Source organism: Patella vulgata, chromosome 6 (genome assembly GCF_932274485.2).
Source record: "Patella vulgata chromosome 6, xgPatVulg1.2, whole genome shotgun sequence".
Taxonomy (NCBI): Eukaryota; Metazoa; Mollusca; class Gastropoda; family Patellidae; genus Patella; species Patella vulgata.
This window is the reverse complement of record NC_065884.2, coordinates 5,411,108-5,438,847: the sequence shown is the minus strand read 5'-3', so window position 1 is coordinate 5,438,847 and position 27,740 is coordinate 5,411,108. Positions and strand designations below refer to the sequence as shown.

Here is a 27,740-nt window from a genome sequence, read left to right as displayed (position 1 = left end):
CTGTTTATATACATTTATATTACAAATTATTATATGCGTTGCGACCCATATGTGCCATATGTGTCATAGGTCCCAAATATTAGCGACTAGCCCCTTTTAGGTTAACGTTCTTGTCCATAAAGCATTATACGTTACTATTGTCTTATAGAGTAGTAAAAGGTAAGTAGAATAGCCCAAACATTGCATCAAACCATTAATGATCCACAATCTTTCCGGTTGTTTTCTTTAATTCGATTTAAACAAGTTATATTTAATTCAATGAATGTTAAATCGAATATTTAATGGAACCCTCCCTTCTTTTGTTAATTTCTACGTTGATTTATTTATGTATTTGTCGGGAACATGGCTATTATTGCCGAGCACTGAATAGGTATCTATAAACTACATAAAACCACAATCATTAGGTTTTGCAATTAATACACAGACCAAAAGATGGACTAATCAAAGTTGATATATTATAGATATACATTTTGATCCTATTTCATAGATGCATGTAACCCGAATTTTCAAGTTTTACACATGAATAAAATATATATACGACAAAAAGTGAGAGAAAAAATACTTTCCACTGATAGAGCTTCTCGCAATGTAACACGATCCCACCAAATATCATCCAGGAGTTCCTGACAAGCAAGCCTAGACATGAAGTGTTTGTTGCCTGCGGCCGCTGTTAGACAAGATTTATCTTTTAATTTTGTCAGCTTTCGGATTAAAGATTCACTACTACACCCTTCTCTATGCAAAGAATCGATCACTTTGATGGCCAGTGTTGTAAATTCCCTGTAAACAATAAAATGGATATCTTTGAAACAATACGTTCTTGTAGCAATTGTTTTATATTTCACCTTTTGGTTTTTCTTTTTTACAAAAATTATTTTAGATAATTCAAAGCCACCGCATTCTTTAGAGAGGGCGGATCTAGAGAGGGCGGAGGGGTCGCACCCGGAGCTGCCCTCCTTGCTCGTATCTGGACCCAGGGGGCGCACTTTAGAACTGGATTCTTGTCTCAGATCAATGGAAATGGAATTTCAGGACTTCTAGTCTTTGAAATATTCCGGGAGGCCACCCGGACCGCCCGTTTTGCCCTTCGCGTCAACGGCGCTCGCCGCCTGTACGCCGCCACACCCCTATCCATGATCTCTGGATCCTCTCCTTGAGAGTGCTATGGATCGGTTGCTTGTTTCTGAATAAAAGAGACAGTGTGAAAAGACCGGACCACAAGTGCATCCTGGGTGTGTCGTATATATTTATGTCCATTGGGGTCACTGCACGGGAGATGAAATGAAATGGAATATAAGGTCCTAATTTTCTTATGGTGACGGGCCTACACCATACCGTGTGCTACGTGGAAAATTTTGCCCAGACACCCGCGTTTCGGCCCACTCTTATTTCGAATTTCAATTCTCAAAGATACTTTTACGTGCCTGTCTACGTATACACTGGTCCGTGGTTTTTCGTCCAATCCGAACGCTTAGGGGCGCTTGTCTAGCCTCTTGGGTCCCCCCACCTACTGCTATAGAACCCTACGCCCAAGCGAATCATTGAAATGACCCTGTCTGTGTCCAGTGGACGTTAAGCGCCCCCCCCCCTCACTCTTTCATCACGCCAGTGCCGTGATGTTATAGTTTACAAATGTGATAACAATGAGCAATGGATACGTAGAATACTTACCGTCCATTCTGTCGTAACTTTTCTGAATGTTCATCGTAGTCTTTTCTGTTCTCATCTACAATTCTGTATATATTTTCTGCAAACACTGCAAAGGCTAATGGTTCCTGAATGATAATTTTAAAACGACAGCAACAAAATAAAATTACAAACATTCAATGAACTATAAGCATGGAAATTGCTGTAGAGACAGATGTGTGTAAGACCAAATAGCTGTTTATTCGGTGTTCTTAATTCTTGTTTTTATTTCATACTCTTTAATTCTTATTGCGTCATTTGTTTTGTCATATATCGACATTTGTACATTAAAATTTAACATCTGTATATTAAAATCAATATTTGTTTTACAAATCATACATTTGTCATATCAGATTTGTAAAATGCATTTTTGTTCAATTTAATTGCATTGTAATAAAAACACAAAATTTATTGTCGAAGATCAAATTACATTTACATTTGATCAGATACATACAATGAAAAACAAATCTCTAACAAAACATTTCCAATCTTCCAAACCACTGTCAAAAAAGAGGTTGACATGCAAGATACGCCCACATTTTGTAAAAATGCCACAGAGAGAGAAAGAAATGGGGTTTAACGTCCACTCGACACAAACTAGGTCATTTCGGGACTAACATGGTTCAATTCTATTTCAATAATTCGCGTGCGCGTAGGGGTCTTCAGCAGTGGGAGGAAACCGGAGGACCCTGAGAAAACTCACGAGGCTGGACAGGCGATCCTACTCCTTGTCACGTGCAACCGGAGAATTGAAATCACGTCAGTTCACTCACTGACAGACCTTATGATGCAGCGCGCACATGCTAACCAATCGGCCACCCCCCCACCCCCCAAAGGGACAGAGAAGCTAAAAAAACAGTTTTTTTTCCAATAAGGGGATATATATATAATCCATGAAGTTAGAAAAATATTTTCCGATGACGCATTACACGGTAACTGGAATTTCATAATAAGACCCGTATTTTGACTTTTAAATACCCGCAACTCGCTTCCATATAATAGAGATCCAAATTTAAAAGACTTTCCAGTAAATGATTTTCCGGCATGGTTCCTCCTTGTAATTGGTGTAAGGCTGAGCGTATGGCAAGGGAAAACGAACAGTGGTTAGGATTGGACGAACACACCGGGGTCCCGTGTTGTACACATTGGCGTGCACCTTAACTAACCCCTGACAGTTGGAATTGGAATTAAGAGTAAGCCGTTGTGCATAGGTCTGAGGAAAATGTCCCTTATAGTACACTGGTAAGGATATCAAAGACTATTTTATTTTATTTCATTTCATTTCACTGCATACATACGTCTAACTCTGTCCATAATAGTTTTGCCATTTCGTGATCAGGCACCAACAGACAATACACAAATATATATTCTATTCCTCTTGTATTTTCTGGTAATTTATCACCTGAAAAAAATAACAAGCATTTCATGGAATAGTTAGATGTCCACACGGCGTTACGGCGTAATTTGTTGTAGAATTTCGCAGACGACGGGTGGGGCGATTTACCCAATACTACCCAATACCACCCCAATACCACCCCAATATCACCACATACTACCCAATAATATAACACAATGGTGCCAAATGGGCATATTGCTTGGTTGTCTTTAAAAATAATGAGTTATATCGCAGGAAATGTAATTCAAATGCGATTACCGTTGTCTGGCTGTTCCATTTACGTCCCTATATCACCCAAAACAAGCAAATAATAAGCCAATACTACCAAAGACTTAACAAATACTACACAATATTCGATAATTTGCTGAAAATCGAAATATTTACCCGGTTATCTCCCTTTACAACCTATAAATAGATTTTAGATTGCTACTCAGATTAATCATCTGTTGGGCTTTACAGTTGGTTTCTAAGACGACGAAGTCAAAATACAAGCATATCAATATATAACATAATATAAAATAAAAGCGCTTTAAAATAGACTAATAAAATCAATAAAGATTTAAAAATGCATTAAAATAAAACCAGTTTATAAAATAAACAGGCAAACATCCAATAAAAGAGTATTTTAGAGGTTGCTTTAAAAATGTTCATTTAACGATTTCGCGGCCTACTCAAAAGTCTTCTTATTCTTGATCTATATTTCTTCATCCTGGTGATTTTAGTATGAGAACACGCTGTCTACAGGTGCACGCGGTCCTGTAAATAATCATTTGGGTATAATATGTCAGGAAAGCACACGAATTTATCTTTATATCTGTCTTTTAATAACTTATTAACGCGTTTTCTTTGTCTTTTAAATGATTCCCGTTTCAATCCAAGCGCCTTTGAAACATCCCTCCTCTCATAATTTCACCGATTCATCGAATAATGTCACCATTAAACAAATTCTACGGTATATATCCACAGGTGACGATGTCGCGGCGATGTTATTACCACCTAAATGAATGGACGCGGTCTCCAGTTCCAACTATTAATTAGACACTTATTAACACGAAAATACCTTAATCAACTCTAGATGTCATCTTATGCGTTGGATTTTCATTGGATTTAAATCCAATCTGCTGCTTAACGCTCATTGATGATTAAATCCAAAAATGGAAAATCGAGACTATGTTTTTTTTTATCGTACCGTATTTAGTAATGGTGATCAAGGATAGGCCTAAAATTCAATCGCTAATATTTCGGTTCAGACTTGAGGAATTTGACTGAAATTTTCAGCCTACTCCCTTTAAAATATCTAGTTATTAACTACTAGCAGGATACCCGGCTTCGCTCGGGGGTCAGAACTCCGAAACCGGAAGTGGTAGACTAACGCCACCTGGCCTATGTTACTCCCCGGTCCGAGCTACCCCTATACCCCAAATTTCAGACCCGGGGCAGACCTAGTGTAGCCGCCAACCCCGAACAGACCGGCTTCGCTCGGGGGTCATAACTCCGAAACCGGAAGTGGTAGACTAAAGCCACCTGGCCTATGTTACTCCCCGGTCCGAGCTACCCCTATACCCTAAATTTCAGACTCGGGGCAGACCTAGTGTGGCCGCCAACCCCGAACAGACAGATTTCGCTCGGGGGTCATAACTCCGAAACCGGAAGTGGTAGACTAACACCACCTAGCTTTTGTTACTCCCCGGTCCGAGCTTAACCCTTTACCCCAAATTTCAGACTCGGGGCAGACCTAGTGTAGCCGCCAACCCTGAACAGACCGGCTTCGCTCGGGGGTCATAACTCCAAAACCGGAAGTGGTAGACTAACGCCACCTGGCCTATGTTACTCCCCGGCCCGAGCTTCCCCTATACCCCAAATTTCAGACTCGGGGCAGATGTAGCCGCCAACCCCGAACAGACAGACTTCGCTCGGGGGTCATAACTCCGAAACCGGAAATGGTAGACTAACGCCACCTGGCCTATGTTACTCCCCGGTCCGAGTTACCCCTATACCCTAAATATCAGACTCGGGGCAGACCTAGTGTAACCGCCAACCCCGAACAGACCGGCTTCGCTCGGGGGTCATAACTCCGAAACCGGAAGTGGTAGACTAACGCCACCTGGCCTATGTTACTCCCCGGTCCGAACTACCCCTATTCCCAAAATTTCAGACTCGGGGCAGACCTAGTGTAGCCGCCAACCCCGAACAGACAGACAGACAGACAGACAAACGACAGTCACAAATATATATATAGATTATAGTGAGAACTGTCAGCTCTTTATCTTCCATAATGCCCCCTTTAATGCAGAACTTATGTATATGTATTGACAGAATTGTGCTTATAAAGTGTAATGTTGTACAATATACCTCGGGTGAATTCGAAGAAAAACTTTATTGGGGACATCTGTTATAACGTTTTGTTATTGCCACCGCCTGTCGATACCCATGGAGTGGTAAAAAATAGTTTTTGACAGACTGATGGTCATCTTATATACTAATACAGTAGTTAACGAGTTTTGATTTAATGATATATAATTATTAAAATATACACAAAAAGCTTGTTTTTTCTTATTTTAACTTCGTGGTCTTGGAAACCAACTGTAAAACCTAACAAGTTGATTAATCTGTGTAGCAGTTTGATAAGTATTTGATAGTACTGATTTATTATTTGCTGGTTTTCGCTTATATGGGGAGGTAAATGGAACAGCCAGACATCGGTAATCGCATTTGAAGTACATTTCCCGTGATATATGTCACTATTTTTGAATGAAATCAAGTAATATGCTCATTTTGCACCATTACGTTGTAGTATTAGGTAGTATGTGGTGATATTGGGGTGGTATAGGGTGGTATTGGCTAGTATAAGCGTTTTTCCATAGATTATGGTAATCCCCCAATGTGTCCAAGGAGGAGTATTAATATTTTACAATGGGCTGCTACAGAGACCCTTAATTCCAGAAATATATTTTTCTCCAAGGGGCTAACAAGATTGTGCAACAAAGTGGAAGCTATTGTTAAATGTAATTATTGAAAAGTAATAAGTTTCTTCCTCTTAATCGGACAGACAGAGAGAGAGAGAGAAATGGGGTTTAACGTCCACTCGACACAAACTAGGTCATTTCGGGACTAACATATGGTTTTTAATTTTTATATCAATAATTCGCTTGCGCGTAGGGGTTTTTAGCAGTGGGGGGAAACCGGAGGACCCGGAGAAAACCCACGAGGTTGGACATGCGACCCTAATCCTTGTCACGTACAACCGGGGATTCGAAACCACGCCAGTCGACTCAATGACAGACTTTATGATACAGCCCGCGCACGCTAACGATTCAGCCATCCAACCCCCCAATCGGACAGACACCCAATACAAATTTAAAGAAAGGTCTGAACATAACTGAAACGTCTTTAGCACAATACAAATTTAAAGAAAGGTCTGAACATAACTGAAACGTCTTTAGCACAAAATGGGTTTCGAAATAGAAGGGAATAACAAAGCCGGTGAAAATAAATAGGGTAAAGGACCGACCGCAAATAAAGTGACGACGATATAAGTAGTATGGGTCTTCGTACAGGTACTTAGCACTTGCTGACCTCGTAACCCGGTGACATCATAACATCAAAGCAGACAAATCAAATATTGAAAAGTGTGTGTCCCTACCCTCTTCCAATGGTATCTTGATTCCATGAAAAATATCTGCTTTCATTAAACTCTCTATCTAGAAATATGTTTAACAATTCAATTCAAATTCAACAAATCTTAATGCATTCGGGTTCAAGCTACAAAGCCGCTGTAGATGCTTTATCTAATCCTGGATATGAGTGCCATAAATCGGATACGATAGATTCCAGCGTTAATTTGCATGTTTTATCAACTCAGTATTATCAGTAGTGTGTGGGTCGTGGGGCCACAGACAAAGTTGAGAGACAGATCTCGAACTTCTCATCAGTTTCATATCCTCTTGTTTCACAAGAATTTTCTCTCAGCAATGACCTCAAATGCCAAGAAATTGATTCCAACTGTCAGTAATGTTGCTTTTCTTTGGTTTTCTGTGAGTTTTACAACTAAACGTTTAGGAAATTCAGATAAATCTAGCAACGGCTAGAAGTTGTGGATGGCGCCCTAGATTTGGACCCCACCCCACCCCGCACGTCATTCACCGCCTCTAGATACGCTACTGTCATAAATGTATAGATTATCACGAGGCCCTTGTAAATGGCAGCCTCCACGTAGTCTTGTCAGAGCAACTGGACGACAACTGGACATATGACAGTAGGCTAGTAATATTAGTTCTTTACGTACTAGTTAGTTATAGCTGTAATAGCTTTTTATAGCTGTACTAGCTTAATGTACATACGGACAAACTAAGAATCAAAAATTAATAAAAATGGCTTATCGGCTAATTCATCTTTGTATTATATAGTTACATGCCTAATCACAGAAAGGTGTGGCGACGATAAACATAAATTTGTGGTCAATCATAATATTGTTATCTTCCGTGCACAATCGTAAAGATATGTCACGTGCTTAGGCTATAAAACATGAAGTATAAAATATAATTACATCTTTAATATTCTCGTATAACTCTCTTATGTCTTGGGCTGTTATAAACTTCTTTTTCAGCAAACCAGTTTCTATAAATAAACTGACAAACTCATAATGTCTCTCTTTTATGGCAACCATCACCATCCTGCGTACTTGACGTTTCTGAAAACATTACCATATCACAAATAAGTGTACGGAGAATCCCTGTGAAACAGTGGGTGTGAAGGCAACATTTAACGTAACACGGCAGTCTCTTATAGTCAGGGGGCTGGATGGCCGAATGGTTAGCGTTTACCATTGATAAAATACTTTCAGTAAGTTTCTATTTTAAAGTGAACTCTCTCTCTCTCTCTCTCTTGTTTACCATTGATAAAATACTTTCAGTTAGTTTCTCTTTTAACGTGTGACACTTTTAGCTATAGGGTAGACGACATGCTTCTGTAGACATCATTGTAAGTGTAAAGATTATATCAGGCAGTTTCTCATACACTTCATTTAATAAAATAAATTATATTTAGGTACCTTTAATTTTTCTTTATTCTGTTCTAATATTAATCTTGTTAAATCTACGTTTTTAGTTGAAATGGCCTTGTCCATTTCTTCGACAAGATCTGAAAAAGAAACATAGAACCAGTAGATTTTCAGCCATATGTTTGTTGTATAATCTGCAAAAGGGCATCAAAATCGGTAGTAATGTCCTTCGTCAATGTCGCTAATTCTTGTTTCACGTTTTGTTTGGAAATGGACTACATCAATGACTCCATATGACTTTTATATAACTCAGGGACACAATATTCTTCTGAAATACGTTTAATTATGAAGCACATAAAAACAACGCAGCGGGGGTGGTGGTGTTGGTGTGTGTGTGGGGTGGGGGGGGGGCGTGACCCCCAAGGAATAAACAATTGTAACATCAGAGTACAACCAACAAATACCATAACACATTAATGGTGCCGTGGCGACACTAGCAATCAGTGTGATATGCAGGAGGATACCCTTGCAAGATTCCTTTAACTTCTTAGAATCAGTACTTACAGTTCCTGCCGACATACTGTTGTCACGTTTCGTTAAAAATGGTATACTATTACCTTAACGGGCAGACATCAGGTCAGAGGTCTCAGGTCATCTGGTATAATCCCGATTAGCCTAAGTTTATGAAATAAGATTGACGTAACCGGGTGCCCGAATTTAAAAAGTTTTAATACACAACTAAAGTGAAGTCCTAACGAGACACATAACAGTGTCATATTGAATATTTGGGACATAGGATAAGTGTCCCCAAAGTGTCACACAACCTGTAGTTATAATAATAAAACACAACCTATATCAAAAAGAACCTATATATACTCTTCAAAATAGTAGGGGATATACAGAAACAATAAAAAAAACTGCGCAAATGCACTGCTGTTAATAACAGGCCAATTGCCTACACATGAACATAAACAGTTCATATGGGCGGCTTATCTAACGGTCCCATTTCACTCGCAAAGAGATACACTGTCAAAAGTGAAAATGGACGTTTTTTTTATTTTTGTCTTAATAATGAGTAATTGTTCCACCAGTCCTCAGACATTCAGCAATTCGTCGTGGCCTGCTCCTAATTCAACCGTCCAATCACGATTTGGGGCAATCTGACCCACTCCTCTTGCAGTGCCCCGGCCAATGCTTGTAGTGTTGTCCGTTGACGTCGACGAACACGTCTCCCGATCAAATTAAACGTAACACACTAAAGCAAAGATACGCTAAACAGTAAATCTTATGCAAGAACCGATAGGAAAGCAAACATGGATAGGATAAACCAGCAAGCGGCAGTTTTCATCAACCCTTCCTTTAAGTGTCAAATTTGACAATGAACCCCTCCAACGTGTATGGCGCTATTGCGTGTCGCACATGCAGCTCAGTGGTTCTGTTGGGGCGGTAAGTTCTTCACCTGTGAACATACTCTCAAAGCATGTCAAGTGTCCATGACTATTTATCATATCACAATCTGCATAGGTATTTGCATTTCAATATCTCCTACTTTTTTGAAGAGTATATATTAACAACTAACCAGTGCAATTTTACTACAAATATAAAAATTTCACACATCAGCTTACACCAAGTTTCGCATGGGTCAATAATAGCGCAGTTGCAAGCCTAATCCGGTCCTTACAATACCACTGACATTGTTATTTTTTATTAACAAGTCTGAAATATTTATACACTGGCGTCAAAGATTCTATAAACAGTTAACAAATCATCAAATTTGTAACTATACATTAATACCTTTTTCTAAGATGCACCCGGGGCTAAGAAATCTCTCGGAAACTCCAATTTCCTGACTGGTTCTGTACCAGACCCCACCCATGCTGTAACATTAATATATACATCTACATTTTATCCACAATTTGAATACTATATAAAAAATGAAAATATGTCCCACGCTTCGCCAATACCCGGGTAATATCCCATTCCAAAATATATAAACTAATTATGGTGAAAACTAGCTATTCATTTAGCTATAAATAGTGACATGTCTTGAATGAGATATACTTATTCGTTCTATGGGGAGAAAAATGAAATGAAATGGGGTTACTGTTCTGCTCGGACTGGGATATTGAAGACGAGCTTACGCCATACCGATTGCTATATTGAAAAATTTTCCCGGACATCGGCGCTACGGTCTACTCTTAAATCGATTTTCCAATTGTCAAGTAGTTTAACAAAAAAGAGATTAACATCACTTCCAAATGGTGTCCTTTCAGGGATATCGGTCAATGATGGTTATATCCTCACCGATATGCTCCAATGATGTATATTCTTACATGCCTACAGTTAGATACATGTATGCCAGTTGACTGATTTCTTGTCATTTAGTGAAAAGTAAGTCAGTTAATTCTTTGTAATGTGAGTGCTCGTATCATGGAAATCATTTACCACACACTGGACACTCGGTCAGGTAATCATCGCAGGATGTAGTAAGGTAATAAATAATATCAAAATCAGCACGTACCTTCGCACATTGGGATCGACTCTAGTAGTATCCCAGACTGGATCGTTATAGCTCTACAAAGAAATACAAAATACAAATATTTTATGTGTCAGGAAAAGGATATGAGTAATGAAAGATAAGATTGTAGAAAACCTGTGGTGAAAGAATACACGAGGTCTGATATATTTGGATATGCAGTTCATTTATTGTTTTAATGTAAATACCTCAGTAACAATTATATGAAATGAGGATCCTTCAACAATATCATTACAAGTACAACAATAATTCCAGGGAAGAGAAGTTGGAGAAGAGAATAATTTTTCTAAGATTTAATGGTTGTCTGAGACTATTTATGATTCTAGACTTTTCATAATAGTTCTCATTCTGTCATCTTTTAGTAATGGATCAAACTCCTTATCTAGGATCCGATTCCTCGTCCCCTGACACTGAAGATGGTTTAGTGATTGCCGGTCACACTGTAAAATGCATAGTATGGAGAATCGATCCAACAGTTTTTATTAAGTAGGGTAGTTTGTGAGAAGTCCTGATAGCACATAGAACCTGTAAAAAATTTTTACCATACATGAAAGCGCTTGATAAATATTCGTGTTTTCAGTAGCCGCTTAATACCATTAGTATCTGAGCCGAACGCCAGTCTTCCTATAAATGGTCAATAATATACATTTAAAACATATTTAGATACCTGTAAGTTATCTTCAATCTGGTTTAATATATTTCTTGCTAAACTTATTTTTTTAGTTGAAATAGCCTTTTGCATGTCTTCGACAAGATCTGAAGAAAAAAACAGTAGATTTACAATGATGCAAATGGGCATCAAAATAATGGGTAGCAATGTCTTTCGTCAAGACCGATAATTCTTGCTTCACGTTGTGTTTCGAAATGGACTTCACCATGGACTGAACATGACTTCAATATAACTTTGATATAACTCAAGATCACAAATATTTGCAGAATTTGTCTTTGACCAACAAAAAAATATGATTTCCAACCTTTTAAATGAAATGAAATGGGCTTAACATCCTACTGCTCTGCACTGACTGGGCTAATGAATACAAACTGTTATGTGAAAACACTAGCTATTGATACATTCATTTTACCTCAAAAACAAGAAACAAAAAATCATGTTTAATAATACCCAGGGACGGATTAAAGGCGATGTCGATTGGGCTGCACACAGGGTCGGTTTAATGGGGACGGGGCGCTAACTGGGTTACAAGTTTTGCATCATATATTAGTGTTTTATTTATTATGCTGTTTAGTGTGACGGACAATAACCTGAATATGCTACACTTTCCACTGTCGATGCAAGGGCACTAGTGGCCCCATGCAAGCCTATTCCGGTCCCTACAATACCAATGACATTGTTAATTTTTATTAAAGTCTGAAATATTTAATATATACACTGGCGTCAAAGATTCTATAAACAGTTAACAAATCATCACATTTATATCATTAATACCTTTTACTGCAATTTCCTGACTGGTTCTGTACCGGCCACTACCCATGCTACAACATTAATATATACATCTACATTTTATCCACAATTTAAATACTATATAAACAAGCGGCTGCCAGGCAGGATACGCCCACATTTTCGAGAGATGGATAGAGAACAAGCTAAAAAGGAAGTGCCATAATTCAGAAAATTACAATTCGATATGCGCAAATATCGAAAGGAACCGAGATCTTTGGGTCCACAAGCTAAATACGCGATTTTTCGTACAATCAGGGGCCATAATTCAGGAAGTTACATTCCGATATGCGGGAATACCGAAAGGAACCGAGATCTTTGGGTTATAAACTTACATTTCAAGTTTCAACAAAATCGGATAAAAATTATGACCTCTATAGGGTCCACAACCTTGATATACCATATTTTTACGCTATTTGAAAACGAAGGGCGGCCATTTTTCGTACAATCAGGGGCCATAATTCAGGAAGTTACGGTCCAATATACGCGAATATCGAAAGGAACCGAGATCTTTTGGTTATAAACTTACATTTCAAGTTTCAACAAAATCGAATAAAAATTGTGACCTCTATAGGGTCCACAACCTTGATATACCATATTTTTACGCTATTTGAGAACTAAGGGCGGCCATTTTGTCTGTCATTTTTGGGCCGATTTTCACGAAATTCGAACTCAGTCGTCCTTAGGGTGTAACGGTGATATAATAATACGGTTTTTTAAATCGCATAAAAATTATGACCTCTATAGGGTCCACAAGCTAAAAACGCGATTTTTCGTACAATCAGGGGCCATAATTCAGGAAGTTACGTTCCGATATGCGCGAATATCGAAAGGAACCGCGATCTTTGGGTTATAAGCATACATTTCAAGTTTGAACCAAATCGGATAAAAATTGTGGCCTCTACAGTGTTCACAAGCTAAAAATGAAGTTACTGTCCGATACATGCCAATATCGACAGGAACCGAGATCTTAGGGTGATAAACCTATATTTCAAGTTTCATTGAAATCGGATAAAAATTGTGACCTGCTGACTGTTCACAAACAATTGTGGACGGACGGACGGACGGGGGCGACGACAATATACGTCCACATGAAAATGTGGGCGTATAAAAATGAAAGTGTGTCCCACGCTTCGCAAAAAACCCGGGTAATATCCCATTCCAAAATATATAAACTAATTATGGTGAAAACTAGCTATTCATTTAGCTATACTATTCAAAAAAAGTAGGGGATATTTGATTTTTAAGTGTTATTAAAGTCACCTAATGAAACTGACGAAGAAACAAATGACAAAATGAAATGAAGTTCACATTCATCGATTTATTCCAAATGATCGTTAGACTAAGTAAGGCACAGACTGACCATTATAAGGGTAAAATGATACCCGGGGTCAAACAGCAAAGTTACCACAGCATCACAACCAAGTCAGTAACGGGTAAATCCTCCTCTGTTTGCCAAACAAGCATTGATCCGACGTGGCATACTCCTAATGAGACGTCTAAGGTCATTTTGGTCCAGATTGTCCCATTCCTGTTGCAACGCAGCAGCAAGTTCTTGGACATTGGCAGGACGTTGTTGACGTTGACGTAACCATAACAGAACCACCCCCAAATCGATCATGTCTGATGACGTTAACGTCTTGGAAGCGCTCGTTTCGACGACGCCACACCCTCCTACGTCTGTCCAAAAAATCAACAGTGAACCTTGACTCATCTGAAAACATCACATTGCTCCAGCGTCGATTATCCCAGTGTTGACGATCCCTACACCAACAACGTCTTGCCTGAATGTGATGATCTCTCAAACAAGGGATCACGCGAGGACGTCGGGCGCGAAGGTGACCCCTATGCAGTCGATTCCGAATCGTCTGGCCACTCACTCTCACACCAGTGTCTGTCTGAAGACGAGCGCTGATCTGATTTGCTGTGATGACACGATTTCTCAAGGCCAAGGTACGGATAAATCGATCCTGGGCTTGAGTTGTCGCCCTTGGTCGACCTGAGCGTGGTCTGTCCTGTACAGATTGTGTATCACGGTATCTGGACCATAGCCTGCTTATGACAGACTGAGAAACATTCATCGTCCGCGCCACAACCGCCTGTGTTGTGCCGATCTGTAGCATGCCAAGGGCACGTAACCTTTCATTTTGGGTAAGCCGACGCATATCAAAATTTGTTTTCTGGTCACTAAAACAATTAAACTGATGTTTCCACCCTGGAATTCAATGCCACAATGACTGTAACATTCAAAGTCAGAGTCGTGCAAATCTTGGGTTGGACCCCCATGATGATCCCAAGCATCACCTGCATTCCATGCGGTAGCTATTGGTGCGTTTGGGCGTCACATGTAACTGGAAATGTTTAGTCTGTTAGGTTCTATAGTGACTTTTTTCGTAGTCATTTGCATATTTTAGTATTATGCCCCCAAAATCAAATATCCCCTACTTTTTTTGAATAGTATATAAATAGTGACATGTCTTGAACTAGATGAATGAGATATACAGGTCACAATTGCACTTGAACTGGAATATACAGGTCACAATTCTATGGAATACAATTACTGCTAATAACTGATCGACGTTTCGACTAGGCTCCTCTAATAGTTATCAAGCAATGAACAAATATGAAAATATGACAAGACAATACTTGGACACAAAAATACTTAGTTAATTAGATATGCCAGTTGACTGATTTCTTCTTATTTAGTGAAAACTAAGTCAGTTAATTCTTTGTAATGTAATCATTCACCACACACTGGACAATCGGTCAGGTTAATCATCGCAGAATGTAGTAAGGTAAAAAATCAGCACGTACCTTCGCCCGTTGGGCGCGACTCTAGTAGTATCCCAGACTTGATCGTTATAGCTCTACAAAATACAAAATACAAAATACAAATATGTTATGTTCATAATAACACAACTGTTTGGATTTACTATTTCTTAGTTTATTACATACAGCGTTTCAATACTCTTACAGGTATCTTTATCAAGCAATGATCAATAATGAATAATAACCTTACATTTATAGTACATCCATGAGTAAAAACAATTTAACAATCAGAACATAACATTAATTAAGACTTATAACAACAACCATTTCCCTTTGAATATGACTATCTTTCATTATATTTTCAAGCGATTTCTTGTGACTAATGAGTTATTATTAGGCAGGTCATGCTAGTCAGAATTTGATCAAAGCATGAATTGAAACAAATTCCACCTGATTATGTAAAAATTGCTGAGTGAAGCTAGCCTACCAGAAAAGAAAACATATTTGTCCATATTGTCACTGCCTAGTTACGAATATTTTTGGATACCTGAAAACTGTTTTAATTAATTTATGACTGATTTTCTACTGTTTGATGTATTTCAGAAATGTTATTTCATAAAAGATGATGTTTTGAAATGGTGTGATAGTCATATGTGCAGAATTTCTTGAGGGGGTTTATTGTCAATTAGAACACACTTTTCGACCAGTCAGAATCGAGGAAATTTCTTATTTGTGCAATACAGTAATGGAGGGTCCACAACCTTGGCATTACATACTTTTACACTATTTGCGTAAAAGTAGCAGCCATTTTATCTGGCAGTTTTGGTCCGATTTTCACGAGATTCGATCTCAACAATCATTAGTGTGGACTGTTATATATTCAAACAGTTTTTTTTAAATCAGATAAGAAAAAATTGTGATCTTTAGAAGTTCTACGAGGTAAACACGTGATTTGTTGTACAATCAGGGGACATAATCCAGGAAGTTATAGTCCAATATGCGTGAATATCGAAAGGATTATAATCTTTGGGTTATAATCATACATTTCAGTTTCATCAAAATCCAATAAAAACTTTGACTTCTAGAGGGTCCACAACCTTGGTATTACATACGTTTAAACTATTTGCGTACAAGGAGCGGTCATTTTTACGAAATTCGAACTCAACCTCCACGGAGGTGTAACGGTGATAAATTTAAACAGTTTGTAAAATTGAATACAAATTGTGACTTTTAGATAGTCCACAAGCTAAAATCGTAATTTTTCGAAAATCAGGGGCCATATTCCAGGAAGTTACTTTCCGATATGCGCGATTATTTAAATGCACCAAGATCTTTAGATTATCAACATACATTTCAAGTTTTATCAAAATCGGATAAAAGTTGTGACCTCTAGACTGTCCACAAGCTAAAATAGTGGTTTTTCGTACAATCAGGGGTCATAATCAATGAAGTTAGGGTCCGATGCGTGCCAATTTGGACGGAACCGAGATTTTTGGGAGATCGACCTATATTTCAAGATTCGTCAAAAACAGATAAAAATTGTGAGCTGCAGAATGTCCACAAAAAAAATGTGAACGGACACACGGACCGACGGACAGGGACGACGACAATACTACCACATGAAAATGTGGGCGTATAAAAATTCATTATTAGTTTTAAATTGTGACTGGTCATACTTTTTGTCAAAATTTGTTTAGGTATGTCGTATTAGGTATATCATATTATGTACATCATGTTAGGTAGAACATGTTAGGTATATCATATTAGATACATCATATTAGATTTATCATAATAGGTATATCATATTAGATACACCCTATTAGATATTAGATATATCATAATATATGCGTGCATTTTGCATACCGATAGTTCATTGGCCAATCACGCTATTTTACCGACATTTCGCCTAATAGTTTGGATGCAGGGTAAGCTTACTCTTCGGGACACCTGTTACCACTGTTTGTCGTGTAATTTGTACACGAGGAGCAGTCCATTTGCTGATTACACTATTTTGCTTGAATACACTATTTTGCCTATAACGTTTTTTAGGACTTTGAATTCTGTCTTATGGTTTGGATTGTTCGTACTTGGTTTTATTTTATTTTTATAATAGGTATATCATATTAGGTATATCATATTAGATATTACATATTAGGTATATCATATTAGGTATATCATATTTGATATAACATATTAGATTAGGTATATCATATTATGTATATTATATTAGGTACATCAATGGTTCAAAGAAGAATGTGCATAGGATGTTTTCAGCAATTTTAACATTTTAATGTTGTGTAATACTGAGGAGTATATAGAACTAAACTCGTGATTTTACTAGTTTAAAATAATTTGGGTAATCTAAATAGTTTAAAACAGATTAATAGTCAGGTCTGTTTATAATTTAAATAAAGGAAGTATTATAGATACCTTTGTTAATTTCCTATGTATTACCCTCCCAGTGCCAACAGTGTTAATACTAGGTAGTAGTGGGGTCGTACTGGAGAAAGAACTCTCATTCTCATTGTCATCACTGTTCATACTATGTGCCCGAGACACCATACTCTCATTCTCACTGTCATCACTGATTGTATAAATTGTAGGCTTGTTGGTCTCCGTCATCTATAATTCAAAATCCAAATTAAGAACCAAATAGATTTACGTATGGCCAACTACCTAATATGCCAATCAACAGCAAAGTGGCACGTTCTAGTACACTGCTCAATGTCATATAATCCTAGTGAGCAAGTATCTAAATTTTTCAAGTTCTTAAAAAAACTAGTCCCGAAATGACCTAGTTTGTGTCGAGTGGATGTTAAACCCCATTTCTCTTTCTCTTAAAAATTCCAGTATGAAATGTGTCCTGTACCACCTACACGGGCATTGTTCGTGGAAAAATGAGCATGTAAATGAAGGACCAGAGCCAGAGTTCACAGACTTATGTTAAGAATTTACTTAAAATAGTTCGCCTTATTTTAACTAAAATATAGCCCCTTATAAAACTTTTGTTGTTTTAATGTATCAAATACATCAATGAGACACTATATTGTGTGTTTCTGAATTTCTCATAGGCAGTGATTGAAACTCTGGGCTCGGCAAGCTAGACACTGTTCCTTAACAGGCCCTCGATCTGCCCAACTGACAAAGGGAAACCAGACTAAGAAATCTCTTGCTCAGTAAGGTACTGTGGCTCCCAGTTGGGTAAAGATTGATATTTTAGGTTTGTTTTTTTTTAATACAGAGTGTTATATATACCTCCAAATCTTCACCATTTCTTCTTTGAGGCTCAACGTTCGCTCCCGTCGAGGGTGATTCATCACCACCTTCGTTCTTATCATCCGCTTCATTGTCCGTATCATCATCCGCTTCACTGTATCTGTCATCACTCATCTCACTGTCAGTGTTATCATCCGTCTCACTCTATAGGAAATTATTTGTACACAGTTTTATTTAATACAAATTTGAAAATAAGAATAAAATACAGACCAGTCCGACATGCTGGATGAAACGCCAGGCAACACTAATGTCTCCCGTGCGAGCTGTCAGATAAATGTTAGATAATCCTGCTAGACAGGTTTTAAGTTCTTAAAAATTCCATTATGAAATCTGTCCTGGAAATAGATTAATTGTTATATGTACCTCTGCTGATTTATCTCGATTTAAATCTTGCACCAGTTTATATACGTTTCTGTTACGTCTTGTCCACCCATCATCACTGCCCGAGTCATCATCCACCTCATACTATTGTAAAATACGATTACACAGTTTGTTTTATTTAACACAACATTGAAAATAAGAAAAAAAAAAACACAGATGAGTTTGGCGATAATACGCAAAGCAACGTGCTAGCTTTCAAATCAATGTCAAAAAATGACACCGATCAAGTTTTAAAAACTTTAAAAGTTTTAAAATTACGTTATGTTCTCTACCGTGTTACGAGATGACTCTTTCTGATTTGCGATGCTGTTCGATTGTTGTTGGGTTTATTTTGGATTTTTTTAGGGGTTGTAGGGGGGGGGGGGTTATTAAACAACAATCAAGTATGCAAAAATAAAATATCCACAGTCAATCCTACTCTGCTTCGCCTATCAGGATTTTACGACCAAAATGTTGGAGAACTACCCATCGGTCGAATATGGAAAGCGGAGCCGAACATTTACCACGCTTGACGTGTGACACATTCCCGGCTACACCGCTTTTGTTTTGGCCTTGATCCTCCAGGTATGATTGGCATGGATACTGTTGGAACTCTCTAATCTGGACTGCGCGTTATTTATTTAGATATAGCTAGCCAATCAGATATATATCAGGAACACAAATATTTTCTTAAATACTTTTCCTTATCAAGCAGTATGCAACGTAAGCATAAGTCTATGAACTAAAAAGTAACAAGTCATCCAGTCTATCTTAATCCTACACAACTCGCAGAGCGAGTTACCTGAAGGTAACACCTCACTCCTAAGTTCTCCTAAGAATTCAAGCGGCATCTGATTGCTCTTTTATATTCCCCGATTGATTATTGGATTGGTTAATTACACCCAATGCCGTAATAATTAGCTGTCAGACTTACATTTAATTATCTCATATGGAAATGTAAGTCCAACGTCATAACTGGTAAATTCCCTCTGAAGTTCAATTTCTACCTAAACAGATATGATTATACCAATCAATCAAGCGGGTAAGGTACTCTCATCCAACTTATATGCGACCTGTTATATAGCTCCATTTGAAACGACCCGAATAACGAGTACTGAAGAAACATGTCTACCATCTTGTTGCTTAAGGCTTTACGTCCGGTCCAACCTTGGGTGATATCTGCCAAAACCTGTTCTCCATTTAAGGAATCCCCGCCTTGCCACGCGCCCTCTATGAAGCATCGGGTTCATGAGAAGACGAACTCTGTTCTTTCGATATTCAGAGTTACACGGTCTTCAATTCCCGGTACGATGGAGCTTGTTCTCGCGTGACGAATATTCCTGTAAGTATTCAAGCCAACAGTGAGACTGTTGTCCCCCGCCGAAATCCCAATATTAATAGATGAAACATTTTTATTAATTGCACATTTATCTGTTTCAAAATCATTGAGCAATCCAACTGATTGTCTATACTTTGTCTAAGCATAAACAGTTCACAATCAAACTCAGTCGACAGTAAAGGTTTTGAAGTACCTGGTAGTGACACTATATAAGTTTCATCACTCACCATCAATTAGAATCAAAGTTATCGTGTCCCAAAGCATCGCCCAATGACATTGCTTAGTTCTTTTTAGCCTTATCGGAAAATGTGTTGATTATTGAAGTCAGTCAAGACATTCACCTAATTTAAACATATTTTACTGTTCTAAATAACAAGTGGATAAGGCTCAAGTTTTACAACTTAGAACGGCATCTCCAATATATACATTTACATAAACCAATAATCATAATCGAACACATTAAATTTGTAATCATACCTTTTTTGCATATCTGAGTGTAAAAAAAAGAAAAGAAAGAAAGAAAAAATAATAATAGTAGAGTAAGTGTAGAAACTAATATCAAAGTACATTATCAAAACTATTTCACTTTAATTGTGTCGCGAATCAGACAGACCCTTACATTCCACGTGTACTTAATGGATTAACTGTACACTATATATTCTTATAAGTAAACTCATATTCTCAGATACAAGTTCCAGATATGTGGAGAGTAATTATATTATATCATTTAATTTACAAAATTTTTATATAGTGTTTTGTCACTGATTCGTAACACAAATAACAAAGATGTGTGATCGTCAAACGAGCCTGGTAACTATCTTTAGACAAATAATTATAGGTGAATATCTATTGCAAAAGATTCACTTTGAAATATGTCATTGAGAAAAGCGACAAGTATTTTTTAGATACCTCTGAACATTTGTAAAAATATGCGCGTTAGTTTCACAGTTTAGTAAATCATTACCAAACAACAAAATATCAACATTTAATAGTATATCATCTAATTGTAACATTTTCAATTCAGCTATCATGGCGTCACTGTGAATATTATATTTTGAACAAGATAATAAGAAATGTTTTGCGTTTTCAATATCATATCCACATTTGATATGCTGACAGTGTGGTTAGACTCTGAGTCAGATCTCTTGGGAGTTGCGAAGATAATAATTTTTATTTTGTGAAAACCATATACAAGGTCTGTAAGATATTGAGGTGTCTGCTCAACGTTTTTAGATTTTCCCACCCCGACTCTTTATAAATGGATTTTATACTCGCATAACTTGTTAAGCCCGTTACAATTCGAGCTGCTTCGATTTAGAGCTTTTCTAAACGCTCGAGTTGACTTTTCCACAATTGTCCCACACTGCAGATGGATATTCTAATATTAAGTACATCTTTTCCAAGTATTTTCTCTTTAATTTATATTTTAGTTTTCTTAAAACTCTGAACTGTTTCGAGGTATAACACCAATCAATTTATCAATATGATTAGTCCATTTACAGTCGCTACTGAAGATTATTCCTAAATGTTTATGTATATTGAAAGGTTTTAGTATCGTTTCATCAAAATCAAATTCCAGATTACTTTCCACGTTGGTTAAACTAAAAACCATTATGTCTGTTTTATTATATTAGGACTGAATTTAACCAGCCACTTTTTTGACCACTCATTTAAATATTTTAAATCTAAATTAATTATATTTTTTAAATTGTTGTAATTAGAGGCCACATGTCCAATAGAAGTATCGTCTGAAAAAAGTCTACCTAATCCGACTGTGTACCGTCGGCAATGTCATTGATACATATATGAAAAAGTAAAGATCGTAAGACTGACCCTTAAGGCACATCCGCTTTGAGCTCGCGTGTGTAAGATAATGCTTCTTTAAGCATTACTTTCTGAGATCCTTTTGTCAAATAACTATTGTGCCAACTCGGTAAATTTTCTTTAATCCCATATCTTTCTAATTTTAACAGCAGTCGTTTAATCCACACCGTATCGAATGCTTTACTAATATCAGCATAAATTATGCTAGCTTTTTGTTTCTTTTCAAGTACACATAAAATATCATGGTATAGTTCAATAAGTTGATGAGTAGTGGAAAAACCAGGTATAAATCCCGACTGTACTTTATAGAGCAGCTTATTAGATATCTAATGGTTAAAAATATGTTTGAATATTATCTTTTCGAATAGGTTACTTGTTGTACAGGATAAAAGAGACGCAGGTCTATAATTACTTGGCAACGATTTATCTTCATTTTTAAATAAAGGAATAACATGGGCAAGTTCCCAGTCTACAGGAAAACATTTTTCTCCAAGAGATTTGTTAAAAGAGCATGCAAAGTGGTTTTGAAACTTCATGTTCGGATGCAATCAACATTTTATTGCTTATAATGTCCGGTCACACAGCTTTGTTAGCAGCTAACGTAGAAATAGCATCAACTAAGTCCAATTCGGTTACAGTTATATAGGATAATTCAATCGCACATCTTTCCTCGAATTGAGGTAAATCTACACAAAAATCGTTTAAATTTTTAATAGAGCTAAAATACTTGTTCAGTATTTCAGATTTCACACTAGATTCATATTCTAAGTTTAAATTGTTAAATGAATCTTTATAGGAGATAGGTCATTTGAAGGACGTTCATTTTTTAATAACAAATTAATTGTTTTAAAGTATGCCTTGGTATTTGTGAATTTCATTTCTTCCAGATTATTGTTGATATTTAAATAAAAACGTTGTTTTGCTTGTTTTTTTTAAAGTTATTGACCTTATTTTTCTACTTTTTAAATTTGTTCTAAGAGAATGTTTCCTTAATCTATTCCGAATTCGTACCTATTTTTTTATAAATCAGAGTCAAAACAAACTTTGTCGTCATTGCGAATTATTACCTCCCTTTGTGGTTTTTTTTTTTTTTTTTTTTTTTTTTGCTATATCAAGAAAAGTTTCAGTAAAATTCATACACGCCCGTGTGAATATTATCCGCGTTTACTATTAATGCGGTCCAATCTTGTTTGTTATCTTGTTTCATAACGTTAAAATCGGCCCGTTTATTATCCCATACATTGCGCTTGAAACACTTACTATTAGTGAAACCACATTTAATTGTTACATAAGTACCATCGTGATCCCTGATTACTCTATCGATCAGTATAGTATCTGAATCGATAACCTTTATAGAATCGGTAATAAGAATTGGGTCCAGTAAGGACGTAGTACCTGAACGCATATCAAAATGAGTCGGTTTCTTAATTGGATTTTGTAATCCATTGAGAACAATAACATCACTCACTTGATGTGGAAGATTACCCACAATTTTTTTTATTTAAATCACCCAAGCATATAATATTGTTATTTTCATCCAAGGCAGTTTTTAACATGTGATCAAAATATTGCCAATAATAAACATGAACTTGTTCATCTAGTTTAGACATTCTGCCTCAGTTAAAAGTAGAGTTGTGACCAATCAAATTGCTTTTCACTACTTTGACTAAGCAGAAAATTCTCATCATAGTCAAGGTATTGATATAATGAATCTATACTCAGAGTTTCGTCACTCTCACCCAATTAAAAACCCAAGTTATTGTGTTGAAAAGACTCAACCAATCAAAATGCTTATCTTTGTTTAGCCATAGTGGAAAATGCGCATAATTGAACTCTTTCAGGGCATTCACCTAATATACAACTATACCAAATTTGAACATTCTACCTCAATTAGAACGAGGGTTCCAAAGTCTGGACCAATCAGATTGAAGTCTCTACTTTGCCTAAGCAAAACATGCTCATCATCAAAGTTTTCTAAGGTACCGATGTAATGAAACTATACAAGAAGTTTCACCACTATCACTAAATTAAAATCAAAGTTATCGATCTCCAAATTGCTTATCGCTCTGTTTACCCTGAGCCGCAAATGCTCATTATCGCACTTAGTCAAGGTATTAACGTGATGCAACTATACACCAAGTTTCATCACTATCACTTAATTAGAACCAACGTTATCATGTCCCAAAGCATCACCAACCAAATTGCTTATGTCTGCTTACCCTAAGCAGAAAATGCTAATCTTGAACTCCATCAATGCATTTACCTAATAAATGAAATGAAATGGGGTTTAACGTCCTACTGTTTTGCTCCGAACTGGGCTAATGAAGACGGCATTTACCTAATAAACGCCTACACCAAGTTTGAACATTCTACCTCATATAGAAGGAGAGTTATTGTGTTCCAAAGTCTGGACCCATTAAATTGCTTATCGCTCTGCTTACCCTTAGCAAAAAATGCTGATTATCAAACTTAGTCAAGGTATTGATGTAATGAAACTATACACCAAGTTTTATCACGGTCACTTAATTACAACTAAAGGTATCATGTCCCAAAGCATCAACCAATTAAATTGCTTATCTTTGCTTACCCTAAGTAGGAAAAGAAGAAGATGCTCATCTTAGAGTTCCATCAAGGCATTCACCTAATGAACGGCTACACCACGTTTGAACATTCTACCTCAAATAGAAGGAGAGTTATTATGTTCCAAAGTCTCGACCAATCAAATTGCTTATTGCTCTGCTTACCCTTAGCAGAAAATGCTCATTATCGAACTTAGTCAAGGTATTGATGTAATGAAACTATACACCGAGTTCATCACTCTCACGTAATTAGAACTAAAGTTATTGTGTCCCAATGCATCAACCAATCAAATGGCTTATCTCTGCTTACCCTTAGCAGAAAATGCTCATCTTCGAACTCCATCAAGGCATTCACCCAATAAACACCTACACCAAGTTCTGAACATTCTAACTCAATTAGAAGGAGGGTTATTGTGTGACGGATAAACAGACAGACGGGCAGACAGACAGACAGGCAGGTGGACGGACGGACGGAAGAACCCAATGCAATAGGCCCCTGCTTTCATCGAAAGGCGAGGGACAAAAATATTTTACGACCAGGATGCCAACCATAAAGGACGATATTTAGATAGAGAGGCCTTAGACTATTTAACTTATGAGGCCCCTCCAAATTCCCCGGCAGTGTGAAGTTAGCCCGATTTTCGTTTTTCGATATTGGTGAATAATGAAAAACAACTCGTTTTTCGATATTGGCGAATGTCGAAAAAAAAGCTATTCGTTTTTTGATATTCAAACTTGAATCTCCAAAAAACAGATTCGATGGATATATATCTACAGAATGTCGCCAAAACACATTTGATTAAATACGTTTTCTAAAACGAACTAGAGATATCATAAAGATCTTTCTCCTTGTTTTTTTAAGTTGGCTACTCGTTCTTCGATATGCAAACGTGAATCTCAAAAAAGCAGATTTAATGGATTTACATCTACAGATTGTCTCCAAAACACATTAAATCAATTTCATAAAACGAACTAAAGATATCATCATAAATGAGGATGCCTGAACAGTGGATTAACATAAAAACTGATCTTTTCTTCTTGTCTTTTGATATTGGCGAATGTCGAAAAACGAATTGAATCCCAAAAAGGGAGATTGTAATCATGTATATCTACAGAATTTCTCCAAAACACATTTGATTAAATCAGTTTTGTAAAACGAACTAAAGATATTATAATTGAGGATGCCTGAGCAGTGGATTTGCATAAAAAAAGATCTTTCTCAAAGATTTTTGATATTGGCGAATGTCGTCTTTCGATATTCAAACTTGATATTGAAACGGGATTCAAGCATGAATATGTTTTTCGACATTCGCCAATATCAAAAAACAAGGAGAAAGGGCAGTTTTTATGCGAATCCACTCCTCAGGCATCCTCATTTTTGACATCTTTAGTTCGTTTTACTAAACTGATTTAATCAAATGTGCTTGGGGGACATTCTGTAGTTATACATCCATCAAATCTGCTTTTTTGAGATTCAAGCCTGAATATCGAAAAACGAGATTCGCCAATATCAAAAAACAAGTAAAAAGAGCAGTTTTATGTGAATCTACTACCCAGGCATCCTCATTTATGATATTGTTAGTTCGTTTTTCAAAACTGATTTAATCAAATGTGTTTTGGAGACATTCTGTAGTTGACTTTCATTAAATCTGCTTTTTTCGGATTCAATTCTGAATATCGAAAAACGAGTAGATTGTTTTTCGAGATTCGCCAATATAAAAAAACAAGTAGAAAGAGCAGTTTTTATGTGAATCCACTATTCAGACATCCTCATTTATGATATCTTTAGTTCGTTTTACAAAACTGATTTAATCAAATGTGTTTTGGAGACATTCTGTAGATATACATCCATTAAATCTGCTTTTTTGAGATTCAAGTTTGAATATCGAAAAACGAGTAGCTCGTTTTTCAACATTCGCCAACTTCAAAAAACAAGGAGAAAGAGCTTTTTTATGTAAATCCACTGCTCAGACAACCTCAGTTATGATATCTCTAGTTCGTTTTAGAAAACGTATTTATACAAATGTGTTTTGGAGACATTCATCAAATCTGCTTTTTGAGATTGAAGTTTGAATATCGCCAATATCGAAAAAACGAGCTAGTTGTTTTTCGTTATTCGCCAATATCGAAAAACGAGTAGCTCGTTTTTGGATATTCACCAATATCGAAAAACGAAAATCGAGTTAACTTCACGCTGCCAAATTCCCCGCCATTACGAATACAGAAGAATGTCGAATAACGAAAAACGAAAATCGAGCTAACTTCACGCTGCCAAATTCCCCGCCATTACGAATACAGAAGAAAATGAAATTAAGTTTTAACACAATTTAGCAAGGATGACGGATCTTCAAGACTACCGTGTGTGTAGGAAAGGCTTATAACAGCGTCAAAAATAATATACAGCTTGCAGGAGCCACGCATAAGGGGGGGGGGTGAAAAAAGAGGGCACATGCCCGGGGACAACACTTCTTGGGGGCGGCAAATTATCTAACTGCATACCAGGTAACAAATCACCGGTCTTCGCTTCCCCTAAACCTAATTAAACCAATTCATATTTCAGCAAATAGAGAGGGTAGAATTATGATTTTTCCAAATTATATTATAGGGGGAAACATAAAAAATGTACATATCAGTTGACTTAATAAATAGTTATTTACATAAAGCCTTAAAAGTATAAATACGGTATTTTAAAATTCTTTCATCATAAAAAATCAACTGAGCGCAGGCACTGAATAAAGGAGTTACAGTATTCGGCACTAATTACTACATCCCAGCGTAGGTGACCATTTAATTAAAATAATGTAAAAGGTGAAATGATATCACGTTGTAATTAGATTCAACATCACATGCTACATAGATTATTATTTAGCTATGTCAGTCACCAATATTCCACAAATAGAATAACAACCGCCCTTGAAAATAGTGATCAATTAAGTATAACGAATATATATTTCTATGTTACTAGGTGTCGCCTTCAGAATTCAAAGATAAAAATGATAATTACCATCGTTTTACTGTTGTATCGCCTCCCCAACAGTCCTTTCCCTTGGAGTACCGCTGAGCAAAGTCAAACGAAGCAAAGTCAAATACATAGACAAACCGGATGCATCAGTTCAATTAAACGGTCTCCTACGCATAAATCAAAGTAGGGTATTCATTAAATTATAGTCTCGGGAAGTCCAGAAGTGAGACACGAGGGGGTGAGAACGTGGAGAAACAGGATGAGAACGAGACGAAACTGGGTGGGGACGTATGGAAGCGTATAGGGGCCAATAGCGCGATATATATCGCAATATTAAGTTGGTATATAATATGTCAACATATTGTGATTGTTCTGATGATTTTATCCCTGAAAAGATAATTTTTGCCGAATTCTCGATATCTGTTCATATACTGCTGGAAAGTATGTTTTTTTGCTTGCTGCAAAATGTAAATTTATTTACATACCTTAAAAAAAGAAAAACAATTGACTGGCGTTAACCGGTATTAAATGAGAAGGTGTGTGTGTGTGGGGGGGGGG

General features: G+C 36.9%; 1 protein-coding gene across 1 annotated transcript; it reads right to left on the bottom strand.

Annotated features, from left to right (window-relative positions):
* Positions 1–185: 185 nt before the first annotated feature.
* Positions 186–27,375, bottom strand: LOC130013125 (uncharacterized). Its single transcript, XM_056101677.1, has 15 exons — positions 27,225–27,375; positions 18,482–18,583; positions 18,098–18,262; positions 14,888–14,940; positions 12,062–12,108; positions 11,285–11,373; positions 10,603–10,655; positions 9,876–9,958; positions 8,133–8,221; positions 7,629–7,772; positions 6,726–6,783; positions 2,985–3,088; positions 1,672–1,775; positions 563–780; positions 186–223 (listed from the first exon to the last, which is right to left on the bottom strand). Exons 1-15 carry the CDS (start codon positions 27,225–27,227, stop codon positions 186–188), a joined length of 1,350 nt encoding a protein of 449 aa, XP_055957652.1. The 5' UTR covers positions 27,228–27,375.
* Positions 27,376–27,740: the final 365 nt, after the last annotated feature.

Coding starts and splice junctions, on each gene's coding strand:
- LOC130013125 (XM_056101677.1), bottom strand. Junction 14,941..18,097: donor GAAATGGTGAAGATTTGGAG/GTATATATAACA, acceptor TGTATTTTGTAG/AGCTATAACGATCAAGTCTG. Junction 224..562: donor AGAAGCTCTATCAGTGGAAA/GTATTTTTTCTC, acceptor ATCGAATTAAAG/AAAACAACCGGAAAGATTGT.